The sequence below is a fragment of the Sturnus vulgaris genome, chromosome 5 (genome assembly GCF_052056855.1).
Source record: "Sturnus vulgaris isolate bStuVul1 chromosome 5, bStuVul1.hap1, whole genome shotgun sequence".
Taxonomy (NCBI): Eukaryota; Metazoa; Chordata; class Aves; order Passeriformes; family Sturnidae; genus Sturnus; species Sturnus vulgaris.
In genome coordinates this window covers 2,184,069-2,203,819 of record NC_142247.1, presented here as the reverse complement: position 1 = coordinate 2,203,819, position 19,751 = coordinate 2,184,069, and the positions used below count along the sequence as shown (strand labels likewise).

The 19,751-nt window shown below is 40.4% G+C and overlaps 1 protein-coding gene across 2 annotated transcripts in view; it reads left to right on the top strand.

Moving 5' to 3' along the window:
- The window catches only part of PTPRO (protein tyrosine phosphatase receptor type O), a 142,460-nt gene that overhangs the window by 107,924 nt on the left and 14,785 nt on the right, over nt 1-19,751 (top strand). Inside the window, exons 11-17 of one of the 2 annotated variants that reach the window (XM_014870063.2) lie at nt 1,485-1,636; nt 3,976-4,096; nt 7,502-7,641; nt 10,140-10,272; nt 11,267-11,387; nt 13,549-13,617; nt 17,005-17,088. In XM_014870063.2, coding sequence (XP_014725549.2) covers nt 1,485-1,636; nt 3,976-4,096; nt 7,502-7,641; nt 10,140-10,272; nt 11,267-11,387; nt 13,549-13,617; nt 17,005-17,088 — 820 coding nt within the window. The remainder of the gene's footprint in view (nt 1-1,484; nt 1,637-3,975; nt 4,097-7,501; nt 7,642-10,139; nt 10,273-11,266; nt 11,388-13,548; nt 13,618-17,004; nt 17,089-19,751) is intronic. The other variant, XM_088164532.1, reaches the window with a different exon arrangement.

Here is a 19,751-nt window from a genome sequence, read left to right as displayed (position 1 = left end):
CTGCCAGGAATTCCCTGTCACAGCAGTGCTGGCATGCAGGGCTCTGCTCCTCTGCCCTGCCCCAGCTCACACATTTTCCCTGCTGTGCTCCTCAAGAATCAGCCAGGCACGGAGATTCAGCCCTTTCCCTGTTGTATCCAGGTTATGTGGGACTCATATTGAGAAAGTAAGAAAATTACAGCCTGAAAAATATTCCAGGCTGGAGCTTTTCAGCTCTGTTCCCAGCCGATAAGCTGGTCCAGCTCAAGGCTAGGGAGAATTTCTCCCAGGGTGAGAATTTGGTCAAAATAAAAAGGAATTAATAACAAAAATAGAACACCTGTTGTGGTGTGTGACCAGGCCCTGGCAATGGGGTGTCTCCTCTCTGAACCAATCACCTTTTCTCTACTCTTGGAGTTGCAGTCATGCTATAAAACCAAGTGTGTTTCTGAATAAACTTGGCTCTTTCTTTGTATCATGACAGACGCCCATGTAGCTGTGCATCTTATTTCTGACACATTTAAAGCTACAGGTTATCCCACTCATATCTCCTTGGGAGGGGGTTGAGATCTTCACTGACCACTGATTTTCACTTTTGGGTCTCCACTCACTATTAATTTAACTCTTTGAGGTAGGCAATGAAGGTGAGCTGGCCAGCTAAGCTCCCTCCACAGTTACTGCAGGGGCAGCTCCCAGAGGGAACACCCATCTTAAACACCAATTTTAGGAGGAGAGCAGTCATTCTGGAGGTTGCTGTCTTTCTGCAGGTCACAGCTGGTGACAGAGCCAGCGAGGGAAGGAGGCTGAGCCCCAGTCCCTGTTTGGAAAACATGTGGATGTGGTGCTGAGGGACGTGGTTTGGTGGTGGACACGGCAGTTTAACAATTAGGCTCAGTCTTAAAGGTCTTTTCCATACATTACACGGGCTGCAGAGAGCCAAGGGCTTGCTGGCAGCTCCAGAACAAAAACCCCTCCCCAAAGGCTGAACGGGTTGTGATGGGGCCCTTTATTCCTCCCTTCCATCCTTGCAACAAACTTCCCATGCTAAAGTTTTTCTTTGGAAATCTGCAGGGTTTGGACTTTTCCTCCTAGAAAGATGCAAGCTCAGTGAAAAGATATTTTTTTTCCCTATGGAAAACCTGTCAATTTATTATTTCTTTGCAGTTCAGTAACACAGTGAAACAGCATCTGAGGCTTTTAACTTGAATTTGAATTTGACTTACAAATGTGACTCAAAAAATTATTTTTATCTGCTGTGATTTTTTTTTTTTTTAAACTGAAAGATTGCAAAAAGAAGAGTATTTTTGTTCTGATTATCTCCCAGGGTAAACGATGGTTTTCATATCTTTCAGCTAGTGCTCAAATTCAGTAACTTTTAATGATCTTTTCCTGCTAGATTTGTGATATCCTCCCCATGACAGCATCCTTTGGCAGAAGTTTTTCCCTGGATTTTCTAATCAGCTGTGTTAGACCCTGTCTGTAACACACTTGCCTTCTTTCTTCAGCTCCAGTGGCACCCAAAATTACCTCTGTAGAATATTACAACCACCTTTTGTACGTCACCTGGACCTATGGAGGAGATGGTCCTGACCTTTCTCATTCCAGGATGCTGCACTGGATGGTTGTTGCAGAAGGAAAGAAGAAAATCAAAAAGAGTGTAAGTATCAGTGTGGAAGGTGGCTGGTGTTCATTTCTTTGGGCTTTTGTTTTGATTTGTATTTTTTATTATTATTATTATTTGTTTTTTGGGGGTGGGTTTTTCTTTGGTTGGCTTGTTTTTATGAGTTGATAACTCAGAAAAACTTTGACAACTCCGACAACTTTGTTAACAAAGTTCCAGCAAGTTTGGCAGAAGCCAGTAAATGTTATTTCCCAGTGTCAGCATGCACTTCCAAAGATTTGAGCTCTCAAAACAGCCAGTGGAAAAAGTGTTTCTCTAGAGATCCAGTGAAGGTGTTGATCATTTAAAAGGAGCTTAAAAACTTCTCAGCTTCAGACAGTAAAACATAAAGAGCATTCTTGTATACAGGTATGGTATTTTCCATTTTTATTTATTAATTAAAAGAGTAAACAACTGGCTGAGGGTTTTTTAGTTTGTTCAAGTACTCTTACTTCCTGTTTTCTGCCTTTATCCTCACAAATTCTGTGTTCTTCATTTTATGTTTGAATACAAGTTCCACTAATTGATGGGATGAGGATTTCACCCAGAATGTGTGCACTTAGAAAACTTGCTAGATGCTAAAGGTGTGTGCTTGGTACATTCTCTCGAGCATGTGGAAAACTGGAAATGCATTTTGATCATCAAATCACAAATTGATCACCAATTTTCATTTGGATTTGTGTGGAACATCCAACTTTCATTAGATTGATGCAAGAGTGCACCCATCTGGAGCTTGTTGCAACATGAATCTAATTATTTGATTAGGAGAACTGATCTTTCTGAGCAGCAGGAACTTTCAGGATTTGGATTCTTACTTCAAACAAGGAAGAAAACTAGATTTTAATTTTTGTCCTACAAATAAAATATTCTATCAATTTAATAAAAAAAAAAAATCACAATTATTTCCCTCTCTTCTCTTCCTTCAAAAAAATCATGTTTTCTGTAAGCTTATTATTTTTTCAGGAAAAAAATCTGATTTCTCTACCATCCAACTTCACTGAATATAAAAATTGTGGATTAAATAAATATAAAATAAACATTTATTATGAAAATTTAAATAAATTAAAACCAAAACTGAATACATAATTTTAGATTAAACAAAAGATTAAAAGTATAGGATATCTACAATATAGTAGATCTATAAATAAAAGCTTTAGGGATGACTTTATGAATGTTTGTCTCTAAGACAAGGGAACCCAGAGGGTACTCTTTAGGAAAATCCTGCAAAAACCCTATTTATAGCTAACTTTTATGGTTCTGTTCATATGGATAAATATGGGTATAGGCTTGCAGACATCAGGGTGTGCCTGTTCTCCCGAGCTCTGTCAGTCACTTTTAGGAACTTTTTCCTTTAAAGCTCACACTTATATTGTAATATCATAATATGATTTTATTATGGTCGTTAATATGATTGCTTTTCTTGTGGCATTATTGAAATAAATAGGTAACACTGACAGAAAATATTGACTTTTTCTTCCTGCCCCCTGTGCATTTCCCAAGACTCCAGAGAACTGATCAGTTTTTAGAGAAGTGATGAAAATTATGTGCAAAGCCCTCTTGGTCTTTATTCAGAACCATCAGTTTCTCTTGCATCTGAAAGCTTCAGCCTGAGAATTAAGTGACTGTGGAAACCAGCACGAGATTCCTGAATGGGCCCTTTATAAATATTCCAGAAGTGCTCTGCAAACTGGCTGTTCCTATCTCTGCATCCTTCTCCTTTACTTTGGAGAAATGGGAAGATTACCCTAAAATAAAAGGAAGAAGTTATTCTCAGTCTTTTGAGACTCACCTGTTTTGGATCTGGTTTTGAACTTGCAGATAATTGAAGCCAGACCCTGAGATCTATTGTCAAGTCACCAGGTCTCCAAGAGGTGTTAGACTTGCCCAGATAGATTTAATTTTCAGGTCTGTAGGATCTATAAAGGCTTGCCTACACATGGCTTGTGTGCTCTTCTTGAGGTGTCTGACATGATTTAAATTCCTCTAAAATTGCAATAGACTCAAGTCCATGTCTTGTTTGGCATTTTACACAACTTGAGTAATCTAGATGTTCTCAGTGGTGTGAGGGAGAATTTACTTTTTCCCTTAAATTAAATTTCCCTGGTCACATAGAAAGTGCAGCCTTTGCCAAAATGCAGTTTTTGCATTGTGCTCTTCTGGTTTCGTGGTTGGTGTCAGTGGGAACTGGCTGATGTCACGAGTCTGGAGCACACAGAAGACATGGGCTGTGATGCACAGGACTTTCCCTGCAGTATTTTGAGCGAGCAGGTTGATATTTTTTTGAGGCAGTTGCATGGTTTGTGCCACGTTTCAGCTGGTGTCTCTTCATTGTGCAGGTGACACGCAATGTGATGACTGCAGTGCTCACCTTGCCTCCAGGGGACATTTACAACCTCTCCGTGACTGCCTGTACTGAAAGAGGCAGCAACACCTCCATGCCCCAGCTTGTGAAACTGGGTAAGGAGTGCTTGTTCATAAATTATTAACTCATCCCACTCATTTTCCTGTAAAGTGACTCTGTCAGCAGATGCAGCACCTTCTTTATTTCAGTTATGTAACCGTGAGCCCTTTTCTTTTGCTGTAATTTTCACCTCACCTTGCTGTGATGATTCTCCCATGCCTGTCTCTGAAGCTGCTCTCCTGAAATGGTTTTGCTCAAGACGAGCAAGAGTGGCACAATTGGACTTTAAGTGGAAGTGGGAGAGTGGAAATCACTTAGTGCCTTGCTGAGAGAACGAGTCCAATTCACAGTTGCTTGCCTAATGTCTTGAACACGTGTAGGTTTTGAGAATGGCAACTCAGGCTTCACAGATGAACTCTTCAATAAAAAGCAGAACTTTCCTTTCTACCTTCCTGTTTCTGACAAGCCTATTTCTATGTTTCTCTGCCACTTGGTCTACTTTCCTGTCTCCCCTCCTCTCTCCCTGGACATCTGCAAGGCCTTTCAACACCCTGAAATTTTAATTTACCCTTAAATATAAATTAATGATAGCACTCTTTATAAAAATAGTCAGATTCGTGAATGTGGAACCCAGCTTCATTTTAAGAGAAAGATGTGAGATATACTCATAGAAAAATAAATCTTGAGATCTGGATCCTTAATGGAAGAGTTTCAAACATAACTTTGTACCTAATTTCTTTCCTTACTTGGGAGGGACACTGGACACTGCACCATTGTACCTTAAGAAATTTTAATTCTCTTCTGAATGTATGTGGAGTTGTTGAGCCCTAGGTACCCAAAACACTGAAATTTCCAAGTTCACCAAACTGCTTTTACAGGCTTTAGCTCCACTGAGAAGGTGAGTAAGGAAGAGTTTGTAATTTCAGAGTGGATTATCCTCTCTACATGAATAATGATCCTGTTGTGAGTCACTGTGAGAGAAGTGAATTTAAAGGACTCTATAATTTTTAATTGGATTAGAGGTCTGGAAACACCCATTGCCCATTTATGTTTCTCAGAATTCTTACTCACAGTGCTGAGGCAAACAATGAAGACACAACAACCTGAAGTTCTTGCAGGTCTTTTTACCAAAGGCAATATTTGAAAGACATAGACAAATTCCAGGAGTTTCCTTTTCCCTTTACAAACCATACCCACTGTGTTCCCCATGCTTTGTGTGTGTATTTGTTCCTTGACTGAGTGGATGAATGTTGGGGGAGTGAGTATTACCCCCTGTTACCACTGTCCAAGTGTTTTGGGGTGGTATTTAAAAACAGCAGCTAGTTTTATCTTTCAGACAGACCCACATGCTTTTTGTACACCCTGCAGCATGCTTGTACCTTCCTGTTCTTTCATTATGGATTATTGAACTTGGAGGGGTATTCTGCCCTTCAGTGACAACAAAGAGAAAGTGGAATGAATTCCATTCCAGTGAATCCCTTCTAGACAATTGGGTGTGGGGTTGATTTTCCTTTCTGATGTTTGAACTTTGAATAGACAAAAGTGGGGATATTTTGCCAGAGGTTTTCCCCTCTCTCTGTTTCCAGGGGAGCAATGGGAGTTGTAATTAGCAGTAGTGGAAACTGACTCTAAGTGATAGACGACTCAGCACTTGGCAGTCACTTCAGCATTCCTGCCAAATGTTCTTCCCTCCACGATGTTTGCTTCATCCTGGCAACTTTCCACCTGCAGAAAAATCAAGCCATTTGCTGCAAGCAAAAGGAGGATTTGCTGGGGAAGCTGCCCAAATTCAAAACTCGAATTTTAATTGAGACCATTTTTTTTTACCTGGAGTGAGGAGTGGAATGTGTTTCTGGGTCCAAAGCAGATTTATGTGTGCAGCTGTGGGAGAGGGACACTTTCCTGTGTAGCACTGGGACAATCTGTGCACTGCAAGCCCTGTGACACACGTGAATGTGCCTCAGTCCCTGCCCACCTCTTTCCATAATGCCAATATGGTTTGGGCAGACTCCAACCCCAGAACACAGATCTGATTGTTTCAGGATCAGATATGTCTCCAAAATGTCTATAACTACTTGAGCAAGTCCCTTGTGCCAAGGTTCCTGTGACAGCATCTCACAGAATGAGGATAACAAATTATTTGTGAAAGGAAAAGAATTAACCCAGAATGTTCTTGTGCATCATCCTTTGTATGCAGTGTGTCAGAGTCTCAAAATCATTGTCATTGTTTGAGAATTACAGCTTTAATTAAACATCCACTGAATAGGAGATCTGAAAACTGTGCAGAATAACTCAGAAATGTACAACCCAAATTTTACAGTCTCTGAAGGCAGAGCAGAAGAGCCCAGGAGGCCTGAGGTGTGGAAAGCTGGGGATTGCCAGTACCCACCTTGTGGAGTCATCAGGATGAAAATAAGGATTAATCATTGGTGTTTAAATAACACTGAGGAGAAAAAGCATCTCTCATACTTGCACTTGCTTGGGCTGTTTGCTCCTCTCCTGGTCCTCAAGGTTTTCCCTACTGCTCTGTGCTTTCCATTCCAGGTTGGTTTGGGTGTGGTGACAGTGAGGGGTGACCTCCACAGGGCTCCATGGGCAGGGAGATGGCCCTGGAGGCAGCAGCCAAGGCCACTGGACATGGGGACCATGTCCATCCACATTTCACAACATTTCTGGTACCATCACTCCCAGGAGAGCCTCCATCTATCACCTAGACCTAACATCTCTCAGCCTCATCTATCTAGGGTTGTCCCCTGCTGGACAGACTCTGGTATTTGTTGGCCTAGTGTCACTTCATCTAGCACAAAAGCAATGAAAATCAAAGTAATTAACTGAGGACTTCTTGGAGATCTGGACCTCTGCATTCCTATAACTCATGGAAGTCAATGCAGATCTAGTAGCCCTTAAATGCTGGTCAGAAGGAAAAAAAAAAAAAAAAATACTACAGGGTTTTTTTTGTGTTTTTGTTTTTTTTTACCTGGTAATTGGCTAAATATTTCCTCTGCTGCAATTAAAGGAACCCAGGCAGCCTCTGCTTGTGGGAAGCTGTTTCTTTATTTTCTCCTGGGCAGGCCTTGTGAAGAAAAGCCTTCTCAGGCCAAATGTGTTGCTAATAGGTGGACAGTGATCTTCTCTGAAAGAGTTCCTGCTAACATTGTTCTATTAATAGAATCCACTGATCATCCTCAAAGAAGAGATCTGCTGAAAAGGGAAGTGAAGTAATTATCCATCTGTCCAAATAGAGAACAGTTTAAATAGAGAAGAAAAACCAACACACTTCATCATCTTCCCATTTTACACTGGTAGTTTGTCATCATGAGAGGATTTACATTGGTAGACTTGATCTGAAGGAAATGAAAGCTGGAAGGGCATCAGGCATTGCTTTCAGTTTCTTCATTTTTCTCAGTTGTCTGGAAACGTAAAGATAAGCTTAATGAAAGGAGATTTTACTCTTACACCAGAACCAGCCCCTCCAAAATCACTGTTTGCTGTCAACAAGACTCAGACCTCTGTGACTCTGCTGTGGGTGGAAGAAGGAGTTGCTGATTTCTTTGAAGTCTACTGCCAGCAGGCTGGATCTGGCCAGGAAACAAAAGTCCAGGTACGTGTCTCTTCTTTGGTGTCCAGTCTCCATCCCAGAATCAAACTTTCAAAAGCTAAACTACTAAAGCTACACTTCAAAAACTAAAATATTTTCATTGTTTTGCAATATTAAGGTTGGCCTCTGTCTTATTGAGGGGATTATAGAACGAATTGGAGAGAAACTAAGTGCATCCAACAGTGTCAGTGGAATTGGCTCTGACACATCATGAAAAACATAACAGGCCACAAAACTAAGGCAATGCCAACGAGCAAGAAGGGAAAAATGGTCAGGTAGCTTCCTAAGGAATGGGGAAAATAGACTAATTTAGATGCCGTGAGATTTCTGATACAGCATCTAATTATTTCTGCAATACTTTATTCCTGGTTTTGAGATCTGTGAACTGAAGTTCAGCAGGAGTTTCCTTGCTGTTCAAAGAGTGCCTTTATGCAAATGTGGCTGCTCCTCATGCATTTATTTTATTTAGGGTCTTTCCTTCAAGACCCCACCTCCTGAGCCTCACATATGACCCTCATTTTCTCTCTGTCCAGTCAGGTACCTGTACCAATTTAAATAGATAGTATTTAAACAGGTAATGCTGCTCAGTGAAAAACAGAGAGCAGTAGTAGTTTTAATTCCTTGTCACTCAATGCTGTGCAACATGTGAGGTTTGCTTTGTGCTTTGGCTGATGGTTTAATGAATCACTCTGATTGCACACAACAAAACATTATTCTCTCATGTGCACTGTGAAACTTAATGGGGAATCATTCAGAAAGAAGTGAAAAATTACCTACTTAAACCACTGATTACCACAAAAGACTTGCACACTCTTCAATCCTATGGAAGACCTGTCTGAATTATTTAATATTCTTTTTAAATTGAGACAGACAATGACTAAAGGAAAAGAAAATGCTTACATACACTTTAATATTTTGGATAGTTTGGATTGCACGCCTAGATTTCTGCTTTTTCACACTGAATAGCAAAGGTGTGGAGTCATTATCATCACTTCAAAACAGTGATGAGATCAGGCAAGGAAAGTAGCAGAAGATTTGAAACTTCAGTTCAGAGCAGATCTGTTTTAAGAACATCAGGAAAAGACTGCTTCGTTTGGCAGATGTTTCAGTGGGTGTGTCATTTGTTGATGGGAACATCTGGCGCTGGGAAATGCACAGAGATTGTCAGCTCACTCCTCATTAGCCTCATCACTCTCTTTTCTGTCTCCATGAAAAACTGGGAAGGGCTCCTTTCTGAGCTGCAAAAAGGGGTGCTCTCCAAGTAGACTGGTGAAAATTCTTTGTGATTTTGCATGCTAATTACATGAACGTTTTTGTCCCTTTCCTGCATCTTTTTAAATCAGTGAAATGAAAAGCAACAGCTTTCTGATTTTGAACGTCTTGGATTTGAGTTGGCTGATTTAAATTTCCCAGAGGGGAAAATGGAAACATCCAGCCAAGTCCAATTGCCAAAGTGTGGCTCCTCCTCTGAGCTCAGGCAATGAAAGTCTCCTCCCTCACACTCGTGTGTGTGTGATTTTATCTGCATAAAGCACCTCAGAATTGCTCTGCAACAGGAGCTTAGAATCAGGCCATGACTGACAACAGGCTCTTGCAAATAAATACTCAGTGCTTGGGACTTGTTACAGCATCTTGCATTCTCCACCTGGAGTGGGTTCATTCATAAACTTCTCCTTCTTTCTTTTCTAAACCTGTGTCCCTGTTTTTACAACTGTAACCCACCCCTGGTTCTGCTGCACAATCCAGAAAACTCAGGGCTTTAAGGATCTCCTTCTTTAACTCAATGCATGTGTTGTTCTTGCTGTGTTTGTTTTCTGTTGCTCTATCAGCATTTAAAATCCACAAAAGAGTTCACAAGGGCCATAGTAATTAACACATTGTAGAAATATGTTATGTAGAGTTTCTGCCAGATAGAAAAAAGCAGATGTAGGGTGTTTGATCATAATTATTACCAAAAGATTTTTCTCTAGCTTGGTTTTCACCTTGTCCACTCAAAAGGGCTCACAGGTGTCCACACCCAGAGGAGCTGCCCCACAGGCAGAGATGACAGACATTCAAATCAGAATTGTGATTTCATTCATGGCAGAGCTTGTGACTGCCTTGGCTGCTCTTTGAGTAAAAATAACTTGGTTTTCCTCCTGTCTATGTGGCTTAGAAACCAGAGCTCATGAGCTGTGCCCAGCTCTGGCATGTCCTGGGGGTCTCAGTGCTTTCTCCTGCCAAGCCTGTGCCCGACCAGCCCTCTCTGGGGCACATGTCCTTCCTCCCCAAAAGGCTCTGGGGTCCCTGGAGAGCTCTGGGGTGTTCTTGCAGCTGCATTCACCCCTGTTCCTCTCCCCTTTCCTGCTTTTCCTGTTGCCAAAGGCAGGCCCTAGTTACCTTTCCTGTGCTGGTTTCTCTCACCAGCTCTGACTTTACCCCTCAGATATAAGGAACACTGATTTGTGCTCTTGCATTTATGGGAGAGACAAACTCCTGTGTGTTTTTCCCCACGTCTGCAGGAACCTGTCACTGTCTCTTCACATGTTGTGACCATTTCCAGCCTGACCCCTGCCACTTCCTACAACTGCAGTGTGACCACCTTCAGCCACAACAGCCCCAGCATCCCCACTTTCATTGCAGTTTCCACCATGGGTAAGCAGCACTTCCCTGCTTTCTTCTCCTTCCCCACCCTGCTACATCTGTTTCCCCTTGCTTTCTAAAGCTGCACTTTGTAATGCTGGGCCCAGGGGTTGGTTGTGTCAGGGAAAGGCTGCCAGATGTGGATGGGATGGGATGGGATGGGATGGGATGGGATGGGATGGGATGGGATGGGATGGGATGGGATGGGATGGGATGGGATGGGATGGGATGGGGGAGCAGCTTTGGAAAGCCCTTAGAAAAGGCCCCAATTGACTTGGAAAAACATAAACTAGGGGCTCAATTCTGTACTGGGTTTTAGAAAGCAGGGGTGTTGTTTGTGGTGTCAATACAAAACATCAGGGTACCTCTTGATGATATTTTGGAGAAAAAGTTTTCTCAGCCAAGGCCAAACAAGAGGGAAATCACATTCATGAGCTGCTAAGGCTTTCTGCATCCAGCAAAGAAATAAGAGAGAAGAAAGGGCTCTGCAGAATCTTCAGTAGTCACAGCCAAAAGGCTCCTGAGGGAGGAACTCTGGCCATGTCATTTTCCAGAGTAATTAAGTAATTTCAATCCAGTATATTACAAAACCCCAGCTTATTATTTTGTTTCTGCAGCATAAAAAGCATTGAGTATTGTTGAAGAACAACTTCAGAGTGGAAATGTGCTTTGGAGACGTAGATGCTGATGAATATCTGTATCTTGTATTACCTTACCCTTGTGTTATAAATGTCAGCTAAAAAGGAAGAACATAATAAATCAGAACATGTTAAAGTTTAGCAAAAATGCCAGAGTGAAGGCATTTCCCCAAGGAAATTTTCTGAGAGCAATAGCTACTCAAATTCTCCCTTTAGCTCCTGTGGTATTTTTCTCTCTCTAACACTCCAGGCTCTTTGAGATAAATTTTTTAAAAATAGCATTATCAAAACTCAGGGAAAAACGGAGCAAAGCAAAAATGTCAGTGCTTCTGAACTGAATAACTGAGAGTCACTTTCTGTATGTGCAGTCACTGAGATGAACCCCAATGTGGTGGTAATCTCTGTGCTGGCCATCCTCAGTATCCTCCTGATTGGACTGCTGCTGGTCACTCTTGTTGTTCTCAGGAGAAAACACCTGCAAATGGCCAGGTAAGTCCAGATTGATGCTAATTACAAACAAACAAAAAAACAAAAAATCTTCAGACATGATAAGCACATCATGACAATAATTTCAGCTGAGAATGCTTTTGTGTGTGGGTGCTGCTGATGCCTTGGGGAGCTGGAGCAGAGGCTGCACACAGAGTTAAGGAGAATAAAATGGGTATTTATTGTGAGGCCTACAAAAGCCACACCCCAGCAATAGCAGTGCCACAGTCCTGGCCCCTGCCTGGATGGCTCCAAGATGGAAGGAAAGGAGGGGGTTGGTCAAAATCTTACACTTTTATAGGTTCTGGTTAATTTGCATGAACCCACCCTCCACCTTTCCACGGAGTTTGTGCTCAGGGCCGGAAGTTTGGAGAAACTGTCCTTGAGTTCTGAACTAGAACAGGACTGGTTTGTGTTCATCACCCCAGCACATCAGAAAAGCACATCCAGGGAGAACAGGAAAACTTCAAACTAAAGGCATCACTGCTCGAGGTGCTTGTGAACAGGATGTCTCCAAGAGAGTTGTTTTGCTGTTGAGCACATCTCCTCTATCCCCTTTCTCTCTTGACCTGACTGACAAGCCTCAACCTTTGGGTTATTTTGAGCTGTGCAGGATTGAGTCCATAAGGGCAATCAGCTATTACAAAAGGCATTAAGGACAATTGGGATCTGAGGCAAATGGGCACTGAGCAGGACATGGAGGTTCTTTGCCAGTCTTTGGCATGGTTTGCAACAGGAGATTTTTCCATGCCAATGTGTGGGCACAGAGTTTGTGGTGATTGGGAATGGTGAGGACAAGTGGACAGTGGTGAAGGTTATGGAATATGGGATGCTGAGGTGTGCTCACCAGTCCCAGAGGGGAGTCAGGGCACACAGGTGGAAGGCATGTAGGATGAGTGGTATAAAAGGTTATATGGTTGTGGGTGAATGGTACAAAAGGCTGAAAACCAATACAGTCCTGATGCCTGAAGCCTTCTGTGGTGTCAGCCATACCTCCTCTGTCACCAGCAGATAACATTTTCTACAAAGTCTCTCTCTCTCACCATTTGCCAGTCTGCACCAATCATTTGTAGCTGAATACTGAAATTAAATTTCCTTTTCTAGGCAACCTCACCTGCAACAGTTCAGTTTAGTGTGGGTTGTTATGGCCTGTGTGAGCTGTGGAAGTTTCCTCAAACCCTAGATAATTGGTTTAACTTCTGGTTTTGAAGGTGTCACAGTCTTTGTCCTTTTATAATCTATGTAATATATTAATTTACTGTACTGTGTCAAGAAAGGAAATGATTTCATGTAAAAAAAACTCTGCAAAAAATCTTACTTAACAACGTAGCAGATGCTGCATTTTATGTGTTGTGTCTTATCTTTGTATTCCATGCAACAGATGACCACATCACACTTATGTTTCAGGTTATCTTTTTAAGAAAACATTATATGTATTTTTTTTCCCTTTTGCAAGTAACTGGCTCTGTGAAAATCCCAGCTAAATTAATTCTCTTTCTTATTTAATAACTGTGCAGCCAGCCCAAAGCTTTTTCTCTTCATCACTGCTTCTAGCCACAGAAGATAAACACCCCAGAAGGAAATTTTAAAACTAAATCCAGTAAGAAGCTGCAAGCAATTGTTTGCTTAAATCAAGCAAGTAGTCAAGTTAGTTTATAATTCATAGCTGAAAATAATGCACTTGTGATAAAGACACTACTGGAATGTTATTCAGGATTTTTTTTTTCCCTTTTCCCTGCAGTTATTTTCGTAACTCAAAACTACCTATAATTTCCTGTAAAAAGGACACAATTAAACAACTTCTCCTCAGAGGGAGAATGGTGAATATTTAGGATAGAAAGGTAAATATTTAACCTGTGACCTGAGACCAGAAACCATTGCTAATGCCAAGCTATGGAAGCACAAATCTGGTCCATTTGAGAATTTCATTCTTTTGAGGCATTTTTAGGCAATTTGATCTCAGTGCTGTTGAACATTTATTGGTTTTGCACTATTACATTAAGGGGTTTTAGTTATGTTCAGCAGAGATTATCTCAGACCTAGTCTAGATGTGAGTGTTCAGCATTTCCCTGCCTCTCCAAGAGTTCTCTGTTAAATCAAGTTCTTTGCAAGTGTTGTGAATCCCAAATTAGTAACTTTTTACCTAATGATCTTCCTGGAACAGGGAGTGCGGGGCTGGGACCTTTGTGAATTTTGCATCTTTAGAGAGAGATGGAAAGCTCCCCTATAACTGGTGAGTGTTTGAAGCAAAGCTTTTGTTTTTTTCCCCGTCTCTGCTTTTTGGCAAATGTTATCTGTTATATTAAAGTGCTTATTTTTAATGTCATTGCTGTCCCTCTTTAGGATAAAGCTACTAGGCTTGTGAATTTTGTATTTTATTCCTTGAATATATTTTATTTTTTGAATGATGACTGAAGACATGCATTCTGTCACCTGCTATTTTTAGTAGGCAATGATGTATTTGCATGTCAGCCAAGTTGAATAGATGTGCTTTGGGAGGATTTATTTTTTTTCCTTTCCCTTACAGCCATATTTACTAGAATAACACAACTGTAGAAACTTGATCTATAAATTCATTAGCACTTCCATATATTTGCATCCAGGAGTAAGCTTCTTTGTAGATGATTTATTACCAACTGTCTTCATACAGTGCCTTTAATTAATATTTCCTTATGTTAGAAAACAAGGACAAACCAACTCAAATCTATGCTGTAACTTAATGTTCAGTGCTGTTGAAAAAAAATAAAAATTAAAAAAGAATCAAACCTCCAAATATGTTTTACTATTCTAGAAAATCACTCGCAAGAGTTGCAGGCACTCTAAATCGTCCCTGTCATCATCAGCTGAAGAGAAGGATTTGAACAAAGCAAATCTGTAGGATTAGCTTTTGTAGAAATAAAAGGCTCTGGGAGCACCTGACTGGCACCAGTGTGGTCACTTCCATCCCTATTTAGATAATCAATGAGTGGTCATCACAGACCCAAGGTTTTCTGTTGTGTTGTTAAAAAACCTCTTCTCTTTCAAGGCAAATCCAAACACAGAGATTTAAAAGAAAAAATTCCAGCAGGTCAGAAGAAAACATGTGCCTTTACACCCATGGTCAGCCTTGCTGAGAGCTGAGAAGTTGGAAAGAAGAGTTGGTGCACAGGGAAGTGTTTCCAGGATTGCACAGGCTGCCAGCAAGGCAGGGACTGAGTGCACTGACACTGCAGCACCAGCAGCTTTTTGCTAATAAACCTGCAAATGGAACTAACAAGCCCAGCAAATCTTGTCGATATCTCACTGTGCTGCTAATTAACTGGATATTAAACAAGCTTCACTTGCTTGGTTTAGCTTTAATAGCAGCCAGCTGCATGCAGTACAAATGAAACCATCCCTCAGCTTCTCTTGCTTGGACTGTATTAATGGCAAAACAGGCAGAAGATCAAACACTCACGTTAATTAAATAGCCAAGCTTGAATTAAATTATTAAACTGGCAACAGATGTTATTAAAACCATAAAAGGATTTCTTTTTTTTTTTTAATGAGAAGGGAGTTAATAGGTTTGGATGTGAAAGTTTTTGTTGCTTGATTTCGTATATATATGTGTGTGTGTTTATCTGCATATATGTATACATACATAAATTAAATTATAAAAATATAAACTGAGGAAATCATTCCTGCTTGATATCTCCACAAATTTTTTTGTAACTGAAGGCAGTGTGTCCTTACCTTATGGTCCTTATTTCTCTGAGAGCTGTTTTGTGTGCCCCTGTTGTCTAATGTCAAGGCCAGACTCACAATCCATCAAGGCAGCCAGGTGGGAAATATGGCCCTAAAAGCAGGGAGGAGGATTGGCTCCTTCCAGGGATCTAGTCAGGGAGCTCTGGGCATACCCACTAATTCCTAAGGGAAGCTCAGCAGAGTTTTCAGGATCTGAGCAATCTCTGCATCTCCTTCTTTTAATTAAGTTGTTCCATATGCCTGAGCAGGATGTGAAAGACTACATGATTGCAGAAATAAACAGTATTGTATTTATTAGCCAATTACATATTTTTCATATGTTGAATAAAAGCAATTGTTTTAGCTGTCAGAGCTCCTAGTCTGTGAATATAAATCAGTTTGCAAGTATGTTAGCCAGTGATTTGATAAAGTGTGGAAAATTCCTGTGAGGATTGACAAGGAAAGAAGCCCAGGCTTGAATAATCCCTTGTGCCTTTGCAGGCAAGAGGAAGTAAAAGCCTCACGTGGAGTTTCTTAAAGGAAAGAGAAGTATTCCAGCAAACCTCATCACTTCTCCCTCCCAAGCCTAATGGAAACCTGTGTGGCACCAGAGATCAGTTCAGGGAAAACCTAATTCCATTCTCAGTCCAGCCCCATAGAAACTCAAACAACAAATGAGCCTTAAGAGTCTCATTCTGCAGTTGTTGTGGTATTTGATTAACCAGAAAGGGCTCTTGGCTCTGCCTGAGCCACACAATTCCTACCAAAGCCTGGGGCAGCTGCCCTGCAGAAACTGCACTGCCCTTTAGAGCAGCAAAACTCATTAAAGCATGACTTGGAGTTTCAGTGCATGGGCAGAAGATTTCCTCAGTGCTTGGAAGATTGAGATTAGAGATGATTACATTTATTTGTCAGGGAAAACACAGTGTGTGCCAGCTTCACTAGAGCCAGGGATGCTGAACAAGGAAATTTCACTTTGTGTTTCCTCTCTAGAACAGCTGCAGAAGGATGGTTTCACCTTTAAAGCAGCAGATTTTCTGATGGGCAAAAAACACACTGAGGGTATATTTGGCTAAAAAAAACCCAAAAGCCTCTACTGGAGCCAAGTTTGTTTAAGTTTAATCGTTTTTTGTATTTGCAAAATACCTGGAGCCCATTTCGCCAATAGGTAGAACAGGCCTGAGTGGGTTTCTTGACTTAAAGCACAGCAGAACCTGGTAAACAGCTTGCAAATATAGAAGTTTAGAATGATTTTGTACTCATACTTCCTTTAGCCACAGTAAAATCTGTGGTAGATAGTTATTCACAGAAACCACAGGTAGAAGAACTGTTCAAGCAATGTTTAGATGAAAACCTAGGAAAGAATTTAAAGCATTCTGCAAAACGTTATACAGGTGCCTTGAGAAATCTGACTCAATAAAGGGTATTAAGAGATATTGGCAGCATCTGAATTTATCTCTGGTCTAGATCTTCTGATACCCACAGGACCACTTGCAGGAACCAGCAGGGGAGATTATCATAGCTGTTTGTGAGAAAAACAAACCATATCAGTACTGAAGATCTCAAAACATTGAAAATAAGCTTAATACCACCTATGAAATGGCTGGAAATCTGGCCATGATATTTTCCTACCCACTGTACTCTCTGTGAAAAGTAGGAATAACAGGCCTGAATCGATATGATAAGACATACTTATTTTGACCATATAGAATTTTGTGTTGGATAGTTGAAAATCCTGCAGGTTGAGGAGTAAAAATTCTGGGGATGCTGATAATAGTCTTAGGAAGTAAGTAAGAAGTAGGAATTTTGGGTTTAGCTGATTTTTAAAACAGAATTTGCTGATCTCCTGATTTCTGTTTGTCTTACTAACTCTCCTCACTTTTTCATCTTTATGTATGTTATTTATTAATGCTCACAGGCGTAGAAGTGTATTTGCTTTCCTAACTCTGCTACCCTCATGCCTTTGGACTGATTATCTTTTGGCATTTTATGTTAATCCTTGGTAAGTGATTTACTTGTTTTTCCATATGCAATGTGTAAACAATGTGAATTTCTATGACATGAGAAATGTGTGGTGCCTTTGTTCTCAAACGGGTCAAAGCTTTTGAAGATTTAATTTTCTTGTACTGGAACATGGATTGGAGAGGATGTGGGTATCAAAGTATTTGCTACCCTGCTTCATCTGGTTTGTCTGTTTATGCTCCAACTCCTTTTGGTTTTAAAAAGCTAATCTTACAGTGGTCATTATATCCATCTCATTGCTGTCTTTGCAATTTTTGCTGCTTCATTATAAGTCCTGGCTTCTTCTGTCCTGGTTATTTCCATGTTCATTGCCTGGCACTGCTGCTGCTGCTGTTTTATTACTAAAATTGCTTGATTGTGCCCCACCTGTTTGGTGTGTGATGTCAAATACATTTGTTTTTCAAAGCTGCTGTTATGCCCTCCTGATCTCAGTAAAAATTTTGCTTCTGAAAAAAAAAAAACAACAATTCCCTGAGAATGGATACAACCAGGAGTCCCAAAGAGTAAAAATAGGGTCACTGTGTGCACATCTCATTGTGTATGTGTGTATATTTAATACTTTAGTCTGTAAATATTTTATAAGGATGTAGTAAACACCTGATTGTTTTCTTGAAAATACCTAACAAAGCCACTCATCTACTTAGAACCAGAAATATTTTATAAACCATTTAACAGATACTTATGATTGACCGTGACCCAAAAAGGCCTAATTCACATAAAGAAATTTAAGTTCCTGATGGTCTCGGGTCCAAGTTTTAGGGTTTTACAAAACAGGTGGTACTGAGGTTAAGATTTTATTTTCCAAGCATTTTTCCCAGGTCTTACCTGGCAGGCAGACATCAACATCTGCAGCACAGGGATTTGTGAGACTGATTTTCCTTGAGTTAGAGCAGGTCTGTAGAAAAACACATCCAAATTTTCAGTGGGCCTAGGAATGAGAGTGTTCCTGTAAGTAAAGCAAGATCCATTTCTTCTGTCAGGAAAACGAGATGACATCAATCCCTCTCTTTTAATCTGTGGAGTAAATGGAATAACACATGAAACACCAGCTAATGCTCCAAACGCTTTTGTTTTGCACACAAGTTGGTTTAAAATATTTATGAACATTCAGGAAATAATTGCAATGCTAAGAAACAAAAGCCTCTTGGGACTATCAGAGCACATGCAATTCTTGCTGAGAAATGTGTGTCAATCATTTGTTTTATTGCCTCTTGAAGTGTTCCTTGGAGAAGCATCCTTACATAAAGAGCATTTAGGGTGTATTTTTTTGCTTTTCAAATTAATTCTTATGTGCCTGACATTAAAAGGTTTACCCTAATCACAGGGGATGGAGGTGTGTTGAATAATTTAGTGGAATTAACTTTAGGATTTCACTGGTAAAAAATCTTTGGGGATGGAAAATAAATACTACTAGTTTAGGTATGCAGTACATATGAATGTACAGATAACATGATAAGCTGCAGAGGTTTCTAATATTTAATCTGCACATTAATATAAAGCTGGTATTGCCATAGCTCTTGTTAATTCTGCAGGAAAAGCTCCTCATCTAAATGGAAATGTACTTTGACAAAATAACAAAATTACTCCAGGTTGTGGCTGCTCCAGAAACTTAATATTTTGTAAAATTTAATTTTTGAAAGTAGTCCTTTATTGTTTTTTTAATGTCACTTCTAAACTTAACAAGGTAGAAAAAATAAAAATACTCCACTTTTTAATATTTCTTTCTGTATATTTTCATTATTTAGAATTTAAGTCTTCTCCTTTAATTTACTGGTGGAAGCTGTGAACCAAGTGATCTAGACATAATTTTCATATAATCATGAAATCAAAAGTAGCATCATTATAACGTGAAAAATGAGCAGAAATTATTTAATGCCCAATAATTAAAAATTTACACTACTAAAATCCCTTCTGAGTAAGCAAGAATCTATTTGAGCTCTGTGGCTGATTGAACAGAGGAGATCAGTATTTTTAGACCTCTAACCAAGAGATTCCAGGCTGCTTGCTGTGTGTGTTTAATCTTATTTTTGCTCAACTTCTCAGTGGCAACAACAAAATGAATGCACATCTCCCTCCAAAAAACCCCATAGTGGGAGTTGGTGTAGGGCAGTCCTTAAATCTTTTGGGTTTCGCTGGGTTTGGGTTTTAACACACTCAGAAATCTGCTCACAACTGTTGCTAGTGAATTCCATCACTCATAAATCATTGTTTTACGTGACTGGCACAATTATCTCTGGCTGTTAAAAGTCAATTAAATTATCGAAGGTTTAAGCTTGAGCCCTGCTGAGGTCAGTAGGATATTGGTCACTGGCTGCATTTATCATCATAAGGAGGTTGTGAGACAGGCCCTTTCTTTTTTCCTTCACTTTTCCTTGCATTTGCAATTGTTGGTCTTGTCCCTTTACCCAACAAATCCTTCTCATCCCCAGCTGCTCTCCAGTGCTGACATCCAATTTCCAAGCTCAGCCAGGCTCAGGACCTGGGGATTCAGTCCCAGCCTACCCAAAGCCAGTGGGTCAGGATTTATAGGGCACCCATGGCTTTTTCTGGGCACAGATTTTCCTTTTCATTCTCAGAGCCACAGAATGGGACATTCCTCCCACTGGAGTCAACAGAAATGTTACCATCAGCTTAAAAATGTCC